Source organism: Leptonychotes weddellii, chromosome 11 (assembly GCF_054177405.1).
Source record: "Leptonychotes weddellii isolate Sample4059 chromosome 11, ASM5417740v2, whole genome shotgun sequence".
Classification (NCBI taxonomy): Eukaryota; Metazoa; Chordata; class Mammalia; order Carnivora; family Phocidae; genus Leptonychotes; species Leptonychotes weddellii.
In genome coordinates this window covers 90740947-90756868 of record NC_138379.1, presented here as the reverse complement: position 1 = coordinate 90756868, position 15922 = coordinate 90740947, and the positions used below count along the sequence as shown (strand labels likewise).

The 15922-nt window shown below is 38.2% G+C and overlaps 1 protein-coding gene across 3 annotated transcripts in view; it reads left to right on the top strand.

The window, feature by feature from the left end:
* ELMOD1 (ELMO domain containing 1) overlaps positions 1–15922 on the top strand; it is a 68978-nt gene that overhangs the window by 46717 nt on the left and 6339 nt on the right. The window contains exons 7-11 of one of the 3 annotated variants that reach the window (XM_081799553.1): positions 1926–2059; positions 5648–5716; positions 6215–6238; positions 9076–9126; positions 11052–11185. In XM_081799553.1, coding sequence (XP_081655679.1) covers positions 1926–2059; positions 5648–5716; positions 6215–6238; positions 9076–9126; positions 11052–11185 — 412 coding nt within the window. The remainder of the gene's footprint in view (positions 1–1925; positions 2060–5647; positions 5717–6214; positions 6239–9075; positions 9127–11051; positions 11186–15922) is intronic. The other 2 variants (XM_081799554.1, XM_081799555.1) reach the window with 2 other exon arrangements.

Sequence of the window (15922 nt, the reverse complement as noted above, 5' to 3'; positions counted from 1 at the left end):
TGTGTGTGTGTGTGTGTGTGTGTGTGTATCACATCTTCTTTATCCATTCATCTCTTGATGGACATCTTGCTCTTTCCCATAGTTTGGCTATTGTGGACATTGCTGCTATAAACGTTGGGGTGCATGTGCCCCTTCCAATCACTACATTTGTATCTTTGGGGTAAATACCCACTAGTGTAATTGCTGGGTCGTAGGGTAGCTCTATTTTCAACTTTGTGAGGAACCTCCATACTGTTTTCCAGAGCAGCTGCTCCAGCTTGCATTACCACCAACAGTGTAGGAGGTAGGAGGGTTCCTCTTTCTCCGCATCCTCGCCAACATCTGTCATTTCCTGACTTGTTAATTTTAGACATTCTGACTGGTGCGAGGTGGTATCTCATTGAAGTTTTGATTTGGATTTCCCTGATGCCGAGCAATGTTGAGCACTTTTTCATGTGTCTGTTGGCCATTTGGATGTCTTCTCTAGAAAAATGTCTGTTCATGTCTTCTGCCCATTTCTTGATTGGGTTATTTGTTCTTTGGGTGTTGAGTTTGATAAATTCTTTATAGATTTTGGATACTAGCCCTTTATCTGATAAAAGAGGCCTTTTCTCTCATTTTTTTATTGCTCCTCTGTTGAACTCAAACATTTTCTGTCCTAATGTAGAGCACTGGCAAATTCTCATATGCATAATAGAAAAAGAAATTTCTTATACTCATGTTTGCTATTTTGCTTTCAAGCATGACAGATTTACTTTCTTCCCTCTGAATTTTTTCTCTCACCCTTCAGACTGCATTTACCTGTTGAGCCACTAACATATTGTATCCTTCGAATTGTATCTTTTTTTTTTTTGGTTAGTGTTTCCTGTCACTGAATGTTATGTTCTATATTGTGTCAGATATGACAATTCACTATAAAGCAAGCTGTTTCTGTATCACTATTCTCTGTAAGATTTAAAATCCATACATCATAGAATAAACAATTTAGAAGTTGAATTATGTCTGAAATAATAAGAAAATTTTACATTTGTATTTGTCCCTGTCTATAATAAAGATATATTATTAATAGTCTAAAAAGTAAATTTGCTTATATGCCCATCTCTATTTATTTGAAAGACTAGTTTGAGCATTATATATTTATGCAGCTGTGGGTCTCACTCTTTCTCAAGTAATAGTATGTGCTGAATCTGTCTTTCTATAGAAAACTCAGGAAAATAGAACCAGCTCCTTAGGCAGTGAAGAGCATAGTATTTGCAGTTTGTATTTGTCAATTAATATATACTGATTGGAATTAAAATTCTTTTAGGTAACTCTTAAAAATGATAATATATTTTGAGGTTTATTTATCCATGAACATCAGTGATCCTCCTTTATCCAGCTATATGATGCTTGTTTATTCTCACCTCTGCTACAGGTGAGAAATGAAACTCAAGTCAATCCACTTTTCTTTTTGTTAATAATGCTGTAAAAATAATACATGGCCTCAAATTTTTCCTTGTTCACCCCTTACCTTCATTCTCTTACATATTTTTGAGGACCTTTTGTGGGAGATTATGCAGTTATATTTTTATTAGAAATTAAAACAGAAAGATGTAAAACACTAAAATATACAAGTACACATTCCATAGCCTCCAGAGTAATGACATTATCACATGTCACACAGCCTCTGGAAAATTCCACTATATACTCATGAGAAGATGAGAGGGAAAAGGCAAATAACCTCCTAGTTTTATTATGAAATAGTTTTTACCTCTCAGAAGGTCTTGGAGTCCCTCTAGGGAATCTTCAGACCATACTGTGAGAACTGCTGTCCAAATCGTTGAAATATGATCAAATCTATATTCAGCTTTGTAAAACTCCTCCTAATAATGTAGTTTACAAAATCTACCACAGGAAAGAGCGTTTGTGTTTACACCAACAGGCTAACTTTCTGTCTTATCTTCCAGTTATGGAAATTCTTGAAGCCCAATACTCCATTGGAATCTCGGATTTCTAAGCAGTGGTGTGAAATTGGTTTCCAAGGTGATGATCCTAAAACAGATTTTCGAGGAATGGGACTTCTGGGCCTATACAATTTGCAGTAAGTAAAATGGAGAAGGGTCGAGTATTAAAAAGTGATGTCCTAGTCACATGGAAATGACCGTTACTAGTTCCAAAAGCCACTTGGCAGAAAGCTCCAAGAAAACAGTGAAGTCCTCTGAAAGTCCTCTGAGAGATAACTCAGGTTCCTAAATTTTAAAAAGGTACTACCTCTCCCTTTTCTTTGGCAAACTTTATTGTTTTATAAGCAGATCTCAAATGTTTTAATTTTTAATTTTGTATTATGAAAAAATTTAAGTAGATACAAAAACAAATAGAAGACTGTAAAGAACCCCCTTATACTGTCCAAGTTCAATAATTATCAAGATTTTGAAACATCTGCAACGCTTATTTTTTTTGGCAGAAGTGTGTTAATGAAGTCCTTTACTGTTTGTCATTTCGTCCTCACATTTCAATATGTAGCTCTAAAAAAATCAATACTACCTTGTATTAACCACAGTGCCACTATCACATCTAACAAAATTACAGTGATTCCTTGGTGTCATCTGTATCCAGTCCATATTAAAATTTCCCAGCTCTCTCAAAAATGTCTTCTTATGGCTGGTTTCTTCCAACCCAGTTCCATTCAAATATTTCCATATTGCACTTAGTTATTATGTCTCTCCCTGTCTGCCTTCTCCTTTTGCCCCCTCCCCAATGTCATAAACTTGTGCAAGACCCCAGGTCAGCTATCCTCTAAAATGTCCCATGCTCTGGATTTTCTGAAAATTGGAGGTATTCAGAAAGGCATGAGTAGGTTCAGGTTGACACTGAGGGTGGCCTGCCGTGTCCCCTTCTCAGTCCTGTGCTGAGAGGGATGGGAGGCATCACAGCCTGATGGCTCCATTGCAAAGTCCCCCATCAGCCTTTTATCTAACCATTTCATCCTTCAGTGATCTTTGCTGGACCAGTTAATTAATTGCACAAAAAGTGCTTTTCCAATTCTGTGATTCTTCCCACAATTGTTGGCTGGAATTCTGTAAAGACTTGGTTTCCTTCATCAACTATGGTTATTTACTTTCTCTAACATACAGGCAGGACAGATGCTCGATTTTTCCATGTAGTTGCCAATTATCAAAGTGAGGAGTTAGTGCCCTAAGGTCCCTCGTTAGTGACCAAAAAAAATTTTTTTTTACTTTATTTTTTAAATACCATTTTTTTAAACAATTAGGCCCTTACCTCTTTATTTTATTTATTTGTCTGACAGAGAGAGAGAGAGCACACAAGCAGGGGGAGGGGCAAAGGGAGAGGGAGAAGCAGGCTCCCCAGCTGAGCAGGGAGCCCGATGCGGGACTCGATCCCAGGACCCTGGGATCATGACCTGAGCCAAAGGCAGACGCTTAACCAACTGAGCCACCCAGGCGCCCCTTAAATACCATTTTTAATTCATGGTTCTTATATGTTCATCATGATTCAAATAACTGTGCGCTCATTCTTTCTTTCATGTTTAAATTAATTCATATGGAGTCACTATTTTTCAAGCCAAAGGGAGTCCTTTTCAGTGGTTCTCTGCGATTTGACACCATCCTATTAGTTACGATAGCTATGTATTTTTTTTTTTTAAAGATTTTATTTATTTTTATTTGACACAGAGAGATAGTGAGAGAGAGAGCACAAGCAGGGGGAGCGGCAGGCAGAGGCAGAGGGAGAAGCAGGCTGCCTGCTGAGCAAGGAGCCCAATGCGGGGCTTGATCCCAGGACCCTGGGATCATGACCTGAGCCGAAGGCAGCCGCTTAACTGACTGAGCCACCCAGGCGCCCCAGGATAGCTATGTATTTTAAAAAGAAACGAAGCCTGGGATGCCTGGGCAGCTGAGTCAGTTACATGTCTGCCTTCAGCTCAGGTCATGATCAGGGTCCTGGGATCGAGCCCCGCATAGGGCTCCTTGCTCAGCAGGGAGCCAGCTTCTCCCTTGGCCTGCTGCTCCCCCTGCTTGTGCGCTCTTTCTCTCTCTCTCTCTGACAAATAAATAAATAAAATCTTTAAAAAAATAAAAATAAAAGAAACTAAGCCTTAGTCATTTTGGATGCACCCCATTTTTCCTCTAGATGTTTGCCTTTATTTTAAATTTGGGACACTTAATAATCACCTATTCTTTTATGAAATGTTGTAAATACCACATTACATAACATGAATGAATAAAAAGTAAATTTTGAGGACAAAGATACTTGACAAATAAGTGGATAAAGGATGAGCTTTTGAATAAGTAGAGCTGAGAGAAAAAAAAATCTCTACCTCTGTCTCAATCTCAGTTTCACAAATGGAATGTCAAAAACAAGTCCTTACAACTTTTGGGAGAAAATCTTTTCAGATATATAGGGAGGGATCCCTTAAAGACACAAAGAAAAAAAAGCACAAGTTATAAAACAAAAATCAATACATTTCACACATTAAAAATTTCTGTAAGATAAGCCATCATAAATAAAGTGAAAAGACAAGCCAAGTCTGACACTCACATAAATGATAAAGGACCCCCATCCAGTATATTATTCTCTATAGGGTTATTTGTCTTATTTGTTTGAAGACATTTTTAGATATGCTAGACCAAAAAATATGAACAGATAAGACACAAAAGACATCCAGGTTTTCTAGATGGCCAACAAAAGTATGAAAAGAGACTCAGTTTCATTAATAATCATGGACATGTATATTAAAACTGTTGACTGTGGTTTGAAATTTTCTGAGAAAATTCAAGAGCTTGTTTCATGCTTCAGATTTATGTGGGAAATATATACACGTCAAATTAAATAACATATGCTAATGTTTTATTTTGTTACTGTCTTTATGAAATACTTTTTGTGATGTATTTTATAAGGTATGTAACTGTATTTTTTAAGAAATTTCATTGCCCTTTTTCCCCAGGGTAGAATTTTGCTTTTAGCACCGTATTTTCCATTCATCCAGAATTCAAATACCCATGAATACTCTCCAAGAAAAATGCACTTGAAGTGCATCATCTCTCACCTCCTCTACTCTCTTCCTCTCTCTGTCCCTTGACTGTCACAGCCCCTCGGTATGTCCCTTCATCCAGGCTGCTTCTGCCTTCTGAGGGGCCTCATCCTGCCCCCTCATCTATAACCCTTCTAACTACAAATATCCTTAGCTCCCTGGGGAATGGCAAAGTTCATAATTAAAATTTCAAACCTGTGGCACCTGGGTGGCTCAGTTGGTTAAGCATCTGCCTTCAGCTCAGGTCATGATCCTGGGGTCCTGGGATCGAGTCCCACATCGGGCTCCCTGCTCAGCGGGGAGTCTCCCTCTCCCTCTGCCGCTCCCCTCCCCCGCCGCTTGTGCTCGCTCGCTCTTTCTCTCTCTGTCAAATAAATAAATATCTTTAAAATAAAAAGATAAAATTTCAAACCCACTCGATACATTCCTAAATCTGTGTGGGTTTTACAACTTCCCTATTATACTGTCATTATATTTGGAAAATCCTATTATGAAAAGCCGTCTGTTCTCTGGAAGAGCTGAAACAAGTGGGAGTCTTCTGCTGGTGTCTACCTCTGAATGCAAAATGGCCTGAAACTGGATTAAAATGAATGCATCCAACAGGTATGGAGCTGTGGTTTTCTTTTCCCCCAACTGCAGGTATTTTGCAGAAAGGGATGCTGTAGCAGCTCAGCAGGTCCTCTCTGACTCTCTTCATCCAAAATGCAGGTAATTACTAAAAATAAAAGATGGATTAGGCTTATGGCTTAGGTCAGAGGAACTTCTCCTCCACAGATATGTGAGTGAGATTCTCAGGAGCATCAACCCACCAGAAGTGAGGCTTAAAGCTCTTTCAAATGAGCACTTTGGACAAATACTGAATAAGAGGGTTAAAACTTCCAGGTACTTATGACAGGATTCAGGATGTAAAGTGGCACCGTTCAAGTGAGATGAGTATTTAAAGGGACTGATAACATCGCTGGTGTCCAGAGGATTAAGGAGGTGGGCATAGAAGGAGAAAGGCAGAGCCTGAAAGAAAGATTTCAGAGACAGAAGAGCACGATGGGGGGACAGAGGGGAGAACGGGAGCTATGAAGTCAGGGGCCAACTGAGAAAATCCAGAATGCTGAGGCTTTTTTATTTTCCTTGATAAAAATCTAGATTCTAAATATTTTGCATTTTCATTTAACTTCCTAAATTTTTTTTTCTTTAACTGATTACATGAAGGGATATCACTAAAGAGGAAATAAGGTATTTCTTATTTGCTTTTGTGTTTTGTTGCTTTTATTTCATTTTAGAATCAGTATGGGTAAGAATTTTTACAGAAATATAAATTCTTGAAAATTTTTCAAAAAACATTTCCCAACTTTCTATCTATTATACTTCATTATATTTAGGTTGTGTTTTAGTGAAGGAAAACCAGATTAGACCAACCTAACAGAAAATATCAAAGAGCTTTTCTACAGTCACGGCTGTACCTGATCAGAGAACTATGTTGAGCACTTCACCTAATGGCTGAACACGTCACCACACATGCTCTGACCTCATCTACTCCCCAGAGAGGAACATTTCATTTGGAAGTTTTGTTGCATAGAGCAATTTTTCTCTTCTACTATATATTTCTAATTTCATTATTAAAAATAGTAGTTATTGTATATAAGGAGTTCTGCCATTTTGCAGTCATGCTTTTGTATCACTTTTTTCTCCTCAGCATGCCAAGTTCCTTGTTAGTGTTCATATTTAATAAATCAACCCCAAATTTTATCATACCATTCTCAAAATTCAGAAACAGGTTAACTTTGCTCCCGCCACCTTACTATTATTCAAGCTTCATTTGGCTAAGGTTCATTAAATTACACTATACTTTCTAAATTTGTATTTATAATCTTTTATTTATAAGATATTTTTATTTTTTTACCTTTTTATTTGAGAAAAACAGTAAAATCATTTAGCTCTTTCTTGAGATAGATATATATATATAAAAAACCTGGTTAAAATCAAGCTATTTTAATTTAATTTTTAACTGCATTTTCTGAATTGCATATTTCTGTAATGTAGAGACTCTGAACTTCCTCCAATTAAAATTGTCTGGGGAGTCCGTGTCTATACTCAGGTATTCCTGGAAGAACATCAGAAAAACACATGAATCCTCCATGGTCATTGGGAAGTGAATATTTTTTTGATTAATCATTATAGGATGATAAATTTTAGCTGTGAGCCATTCTCAAAGCTAGGCTTTGTAGTTTTATTTCTTGTGTCAACCATCAGAGAGGATATATTTGATAGTTTATGTGTGAATACTCTTATTTAAGAAGAGACTACCGTGTATGTGTGTGGGCGGGGGGGCTTATAGATAAAGCCACCATGCTGTGTTCCTCAAGCCACCATAAAATGGAGTAGTATTTGAACTTCAAATATTTATCACTTCATATTGATGGTAAATGTTAGTAAACACAAATCAGAATGTTTTGAAAATGCTACTATCCTTCACCAGTGCCTAAAATAAGTACATATTGACGCTAGCAGCATAGGTTGTCAGGCCCCGAATACTTCAGGTGTTGAGCAGCAGTGTATGCTAAGGAAACTCTCTCCTGTCTATGCAACAGCAAGCATTATACATTGCTGTATTGCTCTTGTAAACCTCCATCTGTTACGTCCTAGAGTAGCCTGAGGGACCTAAGTACATTCAAGTCTAAGAGAATTTTGCAACAAGTTTGTTGTTGTTACTGTTGTGTGTTTCTTGAAGAAAGGGATTCATTCTATTTGGTCCAGGATATCCTGTAAGTGATTAAATGAGTGGAGGTCATTTGGCCTTTTCTTTTATTTCCAATGCAGAAAAAGACTTCACTTAAATACTGAGACACTATGTATTTTTAAAGCTTTGTTAAGAGAAAATAGATGCTTATAAATCTGTTTATTTAAAGTTTCTTAAATTTCATCCCTAACTCAGTTTAGTTCAGATATGAGTCTTCTAAGTAAAAATCTAATGCCTTTTTGGCTGGTTGGTTGGCTGGTTTGTAGGCAGTTACACCTTAAAAAGAGGTGGCATATTTTAACATGAATGAAAGGCAGTTACTTTGAATTACAACTAGTCATTTACAGAGTAGAAAGTACATATAGTTAAATACCAATTTTGTATCATGTTTTTGTGGTCGTGTGCTGTGTGTATCACATGGGTGTCTTTTAATGTAGTGTGTGCAACGTATTATAGAGAACCTAGTTAGATGGAAGCTAAATGTTCATAACAGTAGTTTTAAAATGTTATTTAGTTCAAATGCTAACCACATTTTTTAGTGTAAAATGAGGATTACATTAGCCACAGAGAGGAGTGGAACATGGTTTCTGTTTACAAAACATTGACAGTATGGAGCGGGGGGGAGAATGGGAAGGACTTGCAAGTCCACAAAGTAAAAGAATGCAAGGCAGTATTTTCAGAATACTTCTATGATAGACCCCTTTCTACAAAGTCTTATTCAGAAGCTCAAATTATAAAATGGATCAAAATGGAACTGCTGTGGTTTAGCTGTCTTAGCTTAGACAGAGGAAATGCCATAGGACTTGTGAAAACAGAGTTTTTAAAACCTATATATCCTTCCTTCCTCCCTCCCTGCCTTCATTCCTTTCACTAGTTCACTACTTTATTCAATTTGGCACCTACGGTGAGCCAGACATCACAAATAAGAATGAATAGGATAAATGCCAGGAAATAAAACCAAAGGAGATGCAGTGGGGAATTATGAGAGAGCAAGGGAGCATCTGGTTAGAAGAGACATACCCCATGGAGAAAGTATTGTTTGATAATCAATGATTTCATAAAAAAGTACTTTAGTGTTTCACCTTAAGGACTGTCTCTCACTGCTGCACTAAAGGGAATAAGGGATAAGTAGCAGGGCTTTAAATAATCCCATTTCTGAGCTCCACATAAATTTTACTATGGATTTTTAATTGATAAAATTTAAATTGATTAGTGTTTGAGAACTGAGTTACAGACATCTCTGCATCTAGTCAATAGTTTTAATATAAACATTAAAAGAGAAAAGTACCAATTAGAGATTAAATCTTATTTCTTTATTCATTCATTCATTCAGCAAATTCAGCAAAGCAGAATGGGAGAAGAAAAGGATGGATAAAGCAATTGGGTGAGTGTGGGATTTCATATATAAAGGCTGTCAATCAGAACCAGAACCAGGAAAAAAAAAAAATGTCCTAAGAACACTGTAAAAGATGACAAAGATGAAAAATGTCCTAATGGAAATATATAATCCAGTTGAACTTTTTTTTTTTTTAAGATTTTATTTATTCATTTGAGAGACAATGAGATAGAAAGAGAGCATGAGAGGGGGGAAGGTCAGAGGGAGAAGCAGACTCCCTGCCGAGCAGGGAGCCGGATGCGGGACTCGATCCCGGGACTCGAGGATCATGACCTGAGCTGAAGGCAGTCGCTTAACCAACTGAGCCACCCAGGCGCCCAATCCAGTTGAACTTTTAAAAGAACCATAAGTTTTTGGATTTATTTGGGTGATTCTATGGTACTACTTTGCCTTTGACCAACTGACAATCTTTACAAAGTTATAACTATATGAAAATGATTTTCAGAAATCATCATTTAGAATTATATTTGGTAGGGTAGGGTGGCTTAGTTGGTTAGGCATCCGACTCTTGATCTCAGCTCTGGTCTCGATCTCAGGGTTATGAGTTCAGGCCCTGCATTGTGCTCCATGCTGGGTGTGGAGCCTACTTAAAAAAAAAAATAAGTGTAGGGGCGCCTGGGTGGCTGAGCCGTTAAGTGTCTGCCTTCCGCTCAGGTCATGATCCCAGGGTCCTGGGATCGAGTCCCGCATCAGGCTCCCTGCTCCATGGGAAGCCGGCTTCTCCTTCTCCCACTCTCCCTGCTTGTGTTCCCTCTCTCACTGTGTCTCTCTCTGTCAAATAAATAAATAAAATCTTTAAAAAATAATAATAATATAAATAAATAAATAAATAATAAGCGTATCTGGTAGGGTTTTTTTTAAGAATTTTTATCAAGTATCAGGCTATTAGATTATACATTTACTTTATTAGTTTTTTTTTTAATGCCCCATTTCATTCAAAAATATTTCTGAATGGAGACTCCTTTTTTTTATGTGCTGGATTTATATTACCCACAGACTTAAGACCTCAATTCCATTTAATTTTTGTTTTTTTGTTTTTTGTTTTTTAAATATTTGTATTTATTTATTTGACAGAGAGAGAGAGAAATAGCAAGAGCAGGAGCACAAGCAGGGGGAGTGGGGGAGGGAGAAGCAGGCTTCCCTCCGAACAGGGAGCCCGACGCGGGGCTCGATCCCAGGACCCTGGGATCATGACCTGAGCCGAAGGCAGACGCTTAACAACTGAGCCACCCAGGCGCCCCTCCATTTAATTTTTGGTAGCCATGTAGAAAAGGAACTAGGAAATATACCCTGAGTGTCAAGGTACTTAAATTTTGCCTCATTTTAAAAGTAATATATGACTTATTATGGAAAATATAGAAAATACAGGAAAGGAAACAAAAAAAAATCACCCCTATATTATTCCTCTAACATAGCATAGTAATATTTGGTGGCACTTCATTCTTGCCCTCTTTTTGCGCACATGTGTGAGCATGTAATAAAACGTAGCTTGTTTCATACATAATGTTTCCAACTTAAATAGTCTTTAGGAATACAGTATTTGTTGGCTGTAATATGAGATTGCCATAATTTATTTCACCAGTCATCTTTTTTTAGAATATCTGAATAGTTCCCATGTCTTTGCCATTATAAATAATGCTATAATGAGTATCCTTGAATATAAAGCTCTTTGTTTCTGATTTTTTTTTCTCTCATATATTTGGAAATAGAATTACCAAATCAAAGCATATGGACTCTTAATTCCCTTGGTTACATTACTGGCATTTTCTAGTAAGTTACAACATTCAGGGTAAAGATTGGGTAGAAAGGGAATGGCAGCCTGCCACTCTGATAATTTAGCAGCAATTTAAAAATCAGATTATTTTTAAATGCTTATGTGACATGCAGTTGGTTTTGTGGTTTGCACTTTGCAGGTACTCATTTGCAATTGTGGGCATCAATATAACTGATCTGGCATATAATCTACTGGTGAGCGGAGCTCTAAAAACTCACTTCTACAACATCGCCCCAGAAGCTCCAACACTGTCTCATTTCCAGCAAACATTCTGTAAGTGTCCTGTTGCTGAATTATCAATACAGTTACTATGGAACATTCTATGCAAGGGGCAAAGCTGAGAGATCTTTGCAATTTGGCTGCTTTGGGATCTTTGAACTTCCCCTTTGGTTTTGATTTTGTTGTTGTTTTCTCATTCAGAAACCTCGAGTAATATTTTCAGGCATTGTGGATTTTTCTCTTTCCCAGCTCTTGCATAATATCCACTCTATCAACTTCTGGTCTGGGTATCTCTCTCCCTCTGATGCAGCATGGCATAGCACTTGAGAGTGCAGGTTCGGAAGACAGCCCGAGTTGATTCCCAGATCTATGTTTACCAACCTCTCTAAGACTTGGTTATGTCAGGTATAAGATGAGTCCTTTCCTCATAGAGTTGCTATGAAGATAAAGTGAGATCATGGGTAAAAAGTTCTAACTAGCTCGCTCCCTAGTTAGTGCTCAGTGAACATTAGAAAGAGGAGATGTTGGTGTAGCGGGTGGTGCTGACGGTGGTGGAGCTCAATGGCATTATCTCCCTGCCAGCACTAGGACTGCTACAGAAGGAAGTACTAATGAGGGGCATCCGTGGGGTTTGCAGTTACACTGAGGCTTCAGAAGATAAAAACCGAGACTATATGACAGAGTCCTGGGACAGTGTTTTCTGTTCTTAGAGACAGAATCCTAAAATCTGAATGTCATTGTGACCCTTGTGGGCCAGACACAAACTGGTTTGGAGGACCGTGGAAAGATGTTCCAAGTCACTAAGCAATCCAGGCAATTTAAAGGAGAAATGTCATTTAAACCATTTAAACCATGCTTACTGCTCTGAGGGCCTTGTACCCAGGCTTTCTTAGAAATTTTCTGAGAAAATTTCCAAGTTTCTCTTCTCTTTTAAACTTTTTCAGCTCTTCTCTTCTGTTAATTTGCTGAGCAGGTCTGCCACTCTAACTATGGTTAAGACACAGCTGTTCATGGGGCGCCTGGGTGGCTCAGTCGTTAAGCGTCTGCCTTCGGCTCAGGTCATGATCCCAGGGTCCTGGGATCGAGCCCCGCATCGGGCTCCCCACTCGGTGGGAAGCCTGCTTCTCCCTCTCCCACTCCCCCTGCTTGTGTTCCCTCTCTCTCTGTCTGTCAAATAAATAAATAAAATCTTTAAAAAAAAAAAAAAAAAGACACAGCTGTTCATCCCAAATCTACTCTGGGGAATACTGTTCCCCACTTCATTTTTACAATGTGACAGAGTTAACAGCAATTTCTTTTATCTAAACTCCTAAATTAATAGTGATTATGTTATCTAGGATTTTGTCTTTTTTAGTGTCTGCTTAATCAGGACTTCTGGTTAGAGATGGCATAATTAACGCATGCATTATGCTCCTTTTGAAACTTCACTAAAGTTAACGTAACAAGATTTTTCCAAGAAAGCATAAACCCACAAGGACAGGAAAAATCAGGAACAAGGCAGGAAAAACCTCATTTTGGAAGCTGAAAAACAGGTGATGTGATAACTGATTTAGTAGTCCTAAGGAAGCAAATCCCAAATAGGTAGTGTGGAAAAGTAAGAAGCAACCTGATTTATTCCATGGGACCTCCCAGAAGGTTCAGGAATTGGCAGCATTAGGTGTCTCTGGAAATAGGGGTGAAGGCAGGATCAAAAACAGCAAGACTGCTTGCAAATATGTTAAGAAACTCTTAGAGGCCCAAATCCCCTTCCCTAGGACACAGCTTCTGTCCTTCCCTGCCCCCCAGGAGAGGCTGGTGGATTATTCTCTAGAGAGTTAAAAATAAAGTGTCTCTGGTCTGATGAGAATCAGGTACAGCTGCTGGCAAACCACATTGAAAGTGATGATGGGCACTGAGTCATGCAGGCGGCTTCTCCTTCCCCATTCCTCTAACTTTGGCAGCCAGTCAGGAGGCTGACAGGGCCTTCTCTGGGTTATTGGAGCAGCCCGACAGAAAACAGCTGAAGATGCTGACCTCTGGGTTTCCCCAGTGAAACAACCCAGCCATAGCACTCTACAGTCATGCTCACTTTCAAAAAGCCCTACTTACATGCCCAGAGCTTCCAATAAGCTTTTAGTCCCTGGCTTTTTATTTAGTAAAAAATATTAAGACAGCCAAGGATTATCAGATGTCTTAGTTAAAAACATGTCCTCAAATTCTTTTGACACTCCTTCCATTAAGAGCTAGGGTTTATTTGTTCCTCTTACCCCTTGAATCTGGGCTGACCAGTTGGCTGGCCAGTAGAATATAGCAGAATTGACACTATGTGCCTTCCAAAACTATGCTAGAAGAGGTTTTTGCCTGGTTCTCAGGGACCGAGCTGCTTTTGAAGGCATGAGCCCCATGTAACGGATCTGATCTCTACATGCTGTGAGGAAGTCTAGGACATATGGCATAGCCATATGTAGGTGATTTCACTGACAGTTCCAGATGAGGTCCCAGCTGATAGCTAGTGTCCCCACAAACATGTGAGTGAAGATACCTCCAAGTGATTCGTGCCACCAGCTATCAAGTCACCACACCCTTCAGGTCTTCAGACATTGAGTGGAGACTCCAGTTGAGACTCCAGACATTGTGGAATGATCCCTCCTATGCCCTTTCTGAATTCCTAACCCACTGAATTCATGAGTGTATTAAAATGGTTGTTTTAAGCCACTGGATTTTGGAATAATTTCATAAACAGTACTAGATAACAAGAACAGTAATGAAAGCCTCAAGCATGAAACAGAGTCCAAACAAGCAGAAATAAAGCCACTAGAAGGAAATAGAAACTATGCAGGGAGAGAAAAACTTCAAAACTATGTATCATTAGTATCCCCAAGGAATTAAGAAAAGAAATTGTAATTATGAAACAAGAACAAGGTGCTACAGAAAGAACATTCAGAAGACAAAAGAGTGCTCTTAGAAATTAAAAATCAAATAGCAAAAATTAAACACCAAAAAGGATTAGAAGATAAAGCTGAAAATACTCCCATAAAGTAGAACAAAAAGTATAGATGAAAAATAGAAAATAAAGGTCAAGATATTAAAGGACCATTTTAGAAGTCATATATAAAAATGGGATTTCCAGAAAAAGAACAATGACACTAAAGGGAGGGACTCAAAGACGTAAATCAAGAAAAATTTCCAGAACTAAAGGATGAGTTTTCATATTTAAACTAGTAAGCACCAGCATAATAGATTAAAATAGATTCATACCCAAGGTCCGTATCACTATGACATTTTATGACATCAGAAAGAGATGATTCTAAAAGTTTCCAAAGCTGCCACATGAAGAATTGGGAATCAAGAGGACACTGGAATTCTCAACAGCAACATTGTATTCTAGAAGACAGTGGAATAATGTATTCAAAAATTTAAGAGAATATTTTTTAAAATCTAAGGGCATATGATTTCAATTTAGATTTCTATACCCAGGCTAACTTCCCAATTAAGTGTGAGAGAACAATAAAGATATTTTTTAAATGCAAGGTCTTAAACATTTTACCTCCTTGTACCATTATTAGGAAGATCCTGAAGGGTATGTTTTCATAAGGAGAGTAATCCTGAAAGGAATAAGTGGGGTCCAGAGAGCAGGAAATCTATCACAGGAACCAAGTGAAGAGAATCTTCAAGGATGAAGGTGAAGGGAAAGCCCAAGGTGCTATCTGTGCAGCAGGATGAGAATAATAAATCTAGATTTTAGCAGGTCGGAAGGCTCTGGTAGAGACTCTTTGAAGAATATGAAATTGATGGAATATCTACTGTTTGAATACACTGCAAAGATGCTGGCGTAGCTTAGAGTCCAGTGGGTGAAAACTAAGCAAATAAACAGAGAGGGCAGTTGGTAATACAGCACAAAGAGAATTGTTAGAAAATATGTGATAATATGGTTGGAATGGGTGAAAGGGAGCTAAATCTTCATCTTCTATTATAAAGGAAGTCCAAAAAATCAAGCAATGGCGATCATGTTAATTAGAGCTATGGAGGTCGATAATCAAAAGAATCAGCACAAGAACTGATATGTTCCTTTAAGGAAGCAATAATTAAGGCAGGAGGTGCTGCTGGTTTTGTGTTTTTTTGTAACAAGACTTGTTAAACTATGAGACTCTAAACTATGTGCATGTATAACTTAAGATAAAAATGAAGAGCAAATTTAAGAATACATATACCTTATAACTTGTTAAAAATGGAAAATTAAAGTCCCTTACATATGTGATTATAGCTCCTACTTTGACAACTAGATGATTATATTCACTTTGACCACTTCTGACAGATATTGAAGTTTTACTACAGATCAGGTTCTGTGCATCTAAAAAAATAATTAAAACATAGTGAAAGAATTTTGTAATTGGGAAGTAAATGTACTGTTTTTAAAAACTGAAAAGTCTTATGACTGCCACAACTCACTCAGTCTGGGAGTCGAGGAAAACTTCCCAAAGCAAGTGCCACTTTCCATGAGACCTGAGGGATGAGTGACAGGAAATCAAGAAATGGTGGCTGAGTGGTCCAGCCAAGGGGGTGGCACAGGCAAAGGCCACAAGACAAAGAACATGGTGGACTCAAGAAACAGAGCATAGGGTTTGAGGAGGCAGGTGATAGAGCTGACAATAATAAGAGCAGGGATGGGGGGGTGAGGGGCACTTATCTTGAAGAGCTTTGTAAACCATTTGAAAGAACATCAACAGTACGTGCACCCCGATGTTTATAGCAGCAATGTTCACATTAGCCAAACTGTGGAAAGAGCCAAGATGTCCATCGACAGATGAATGG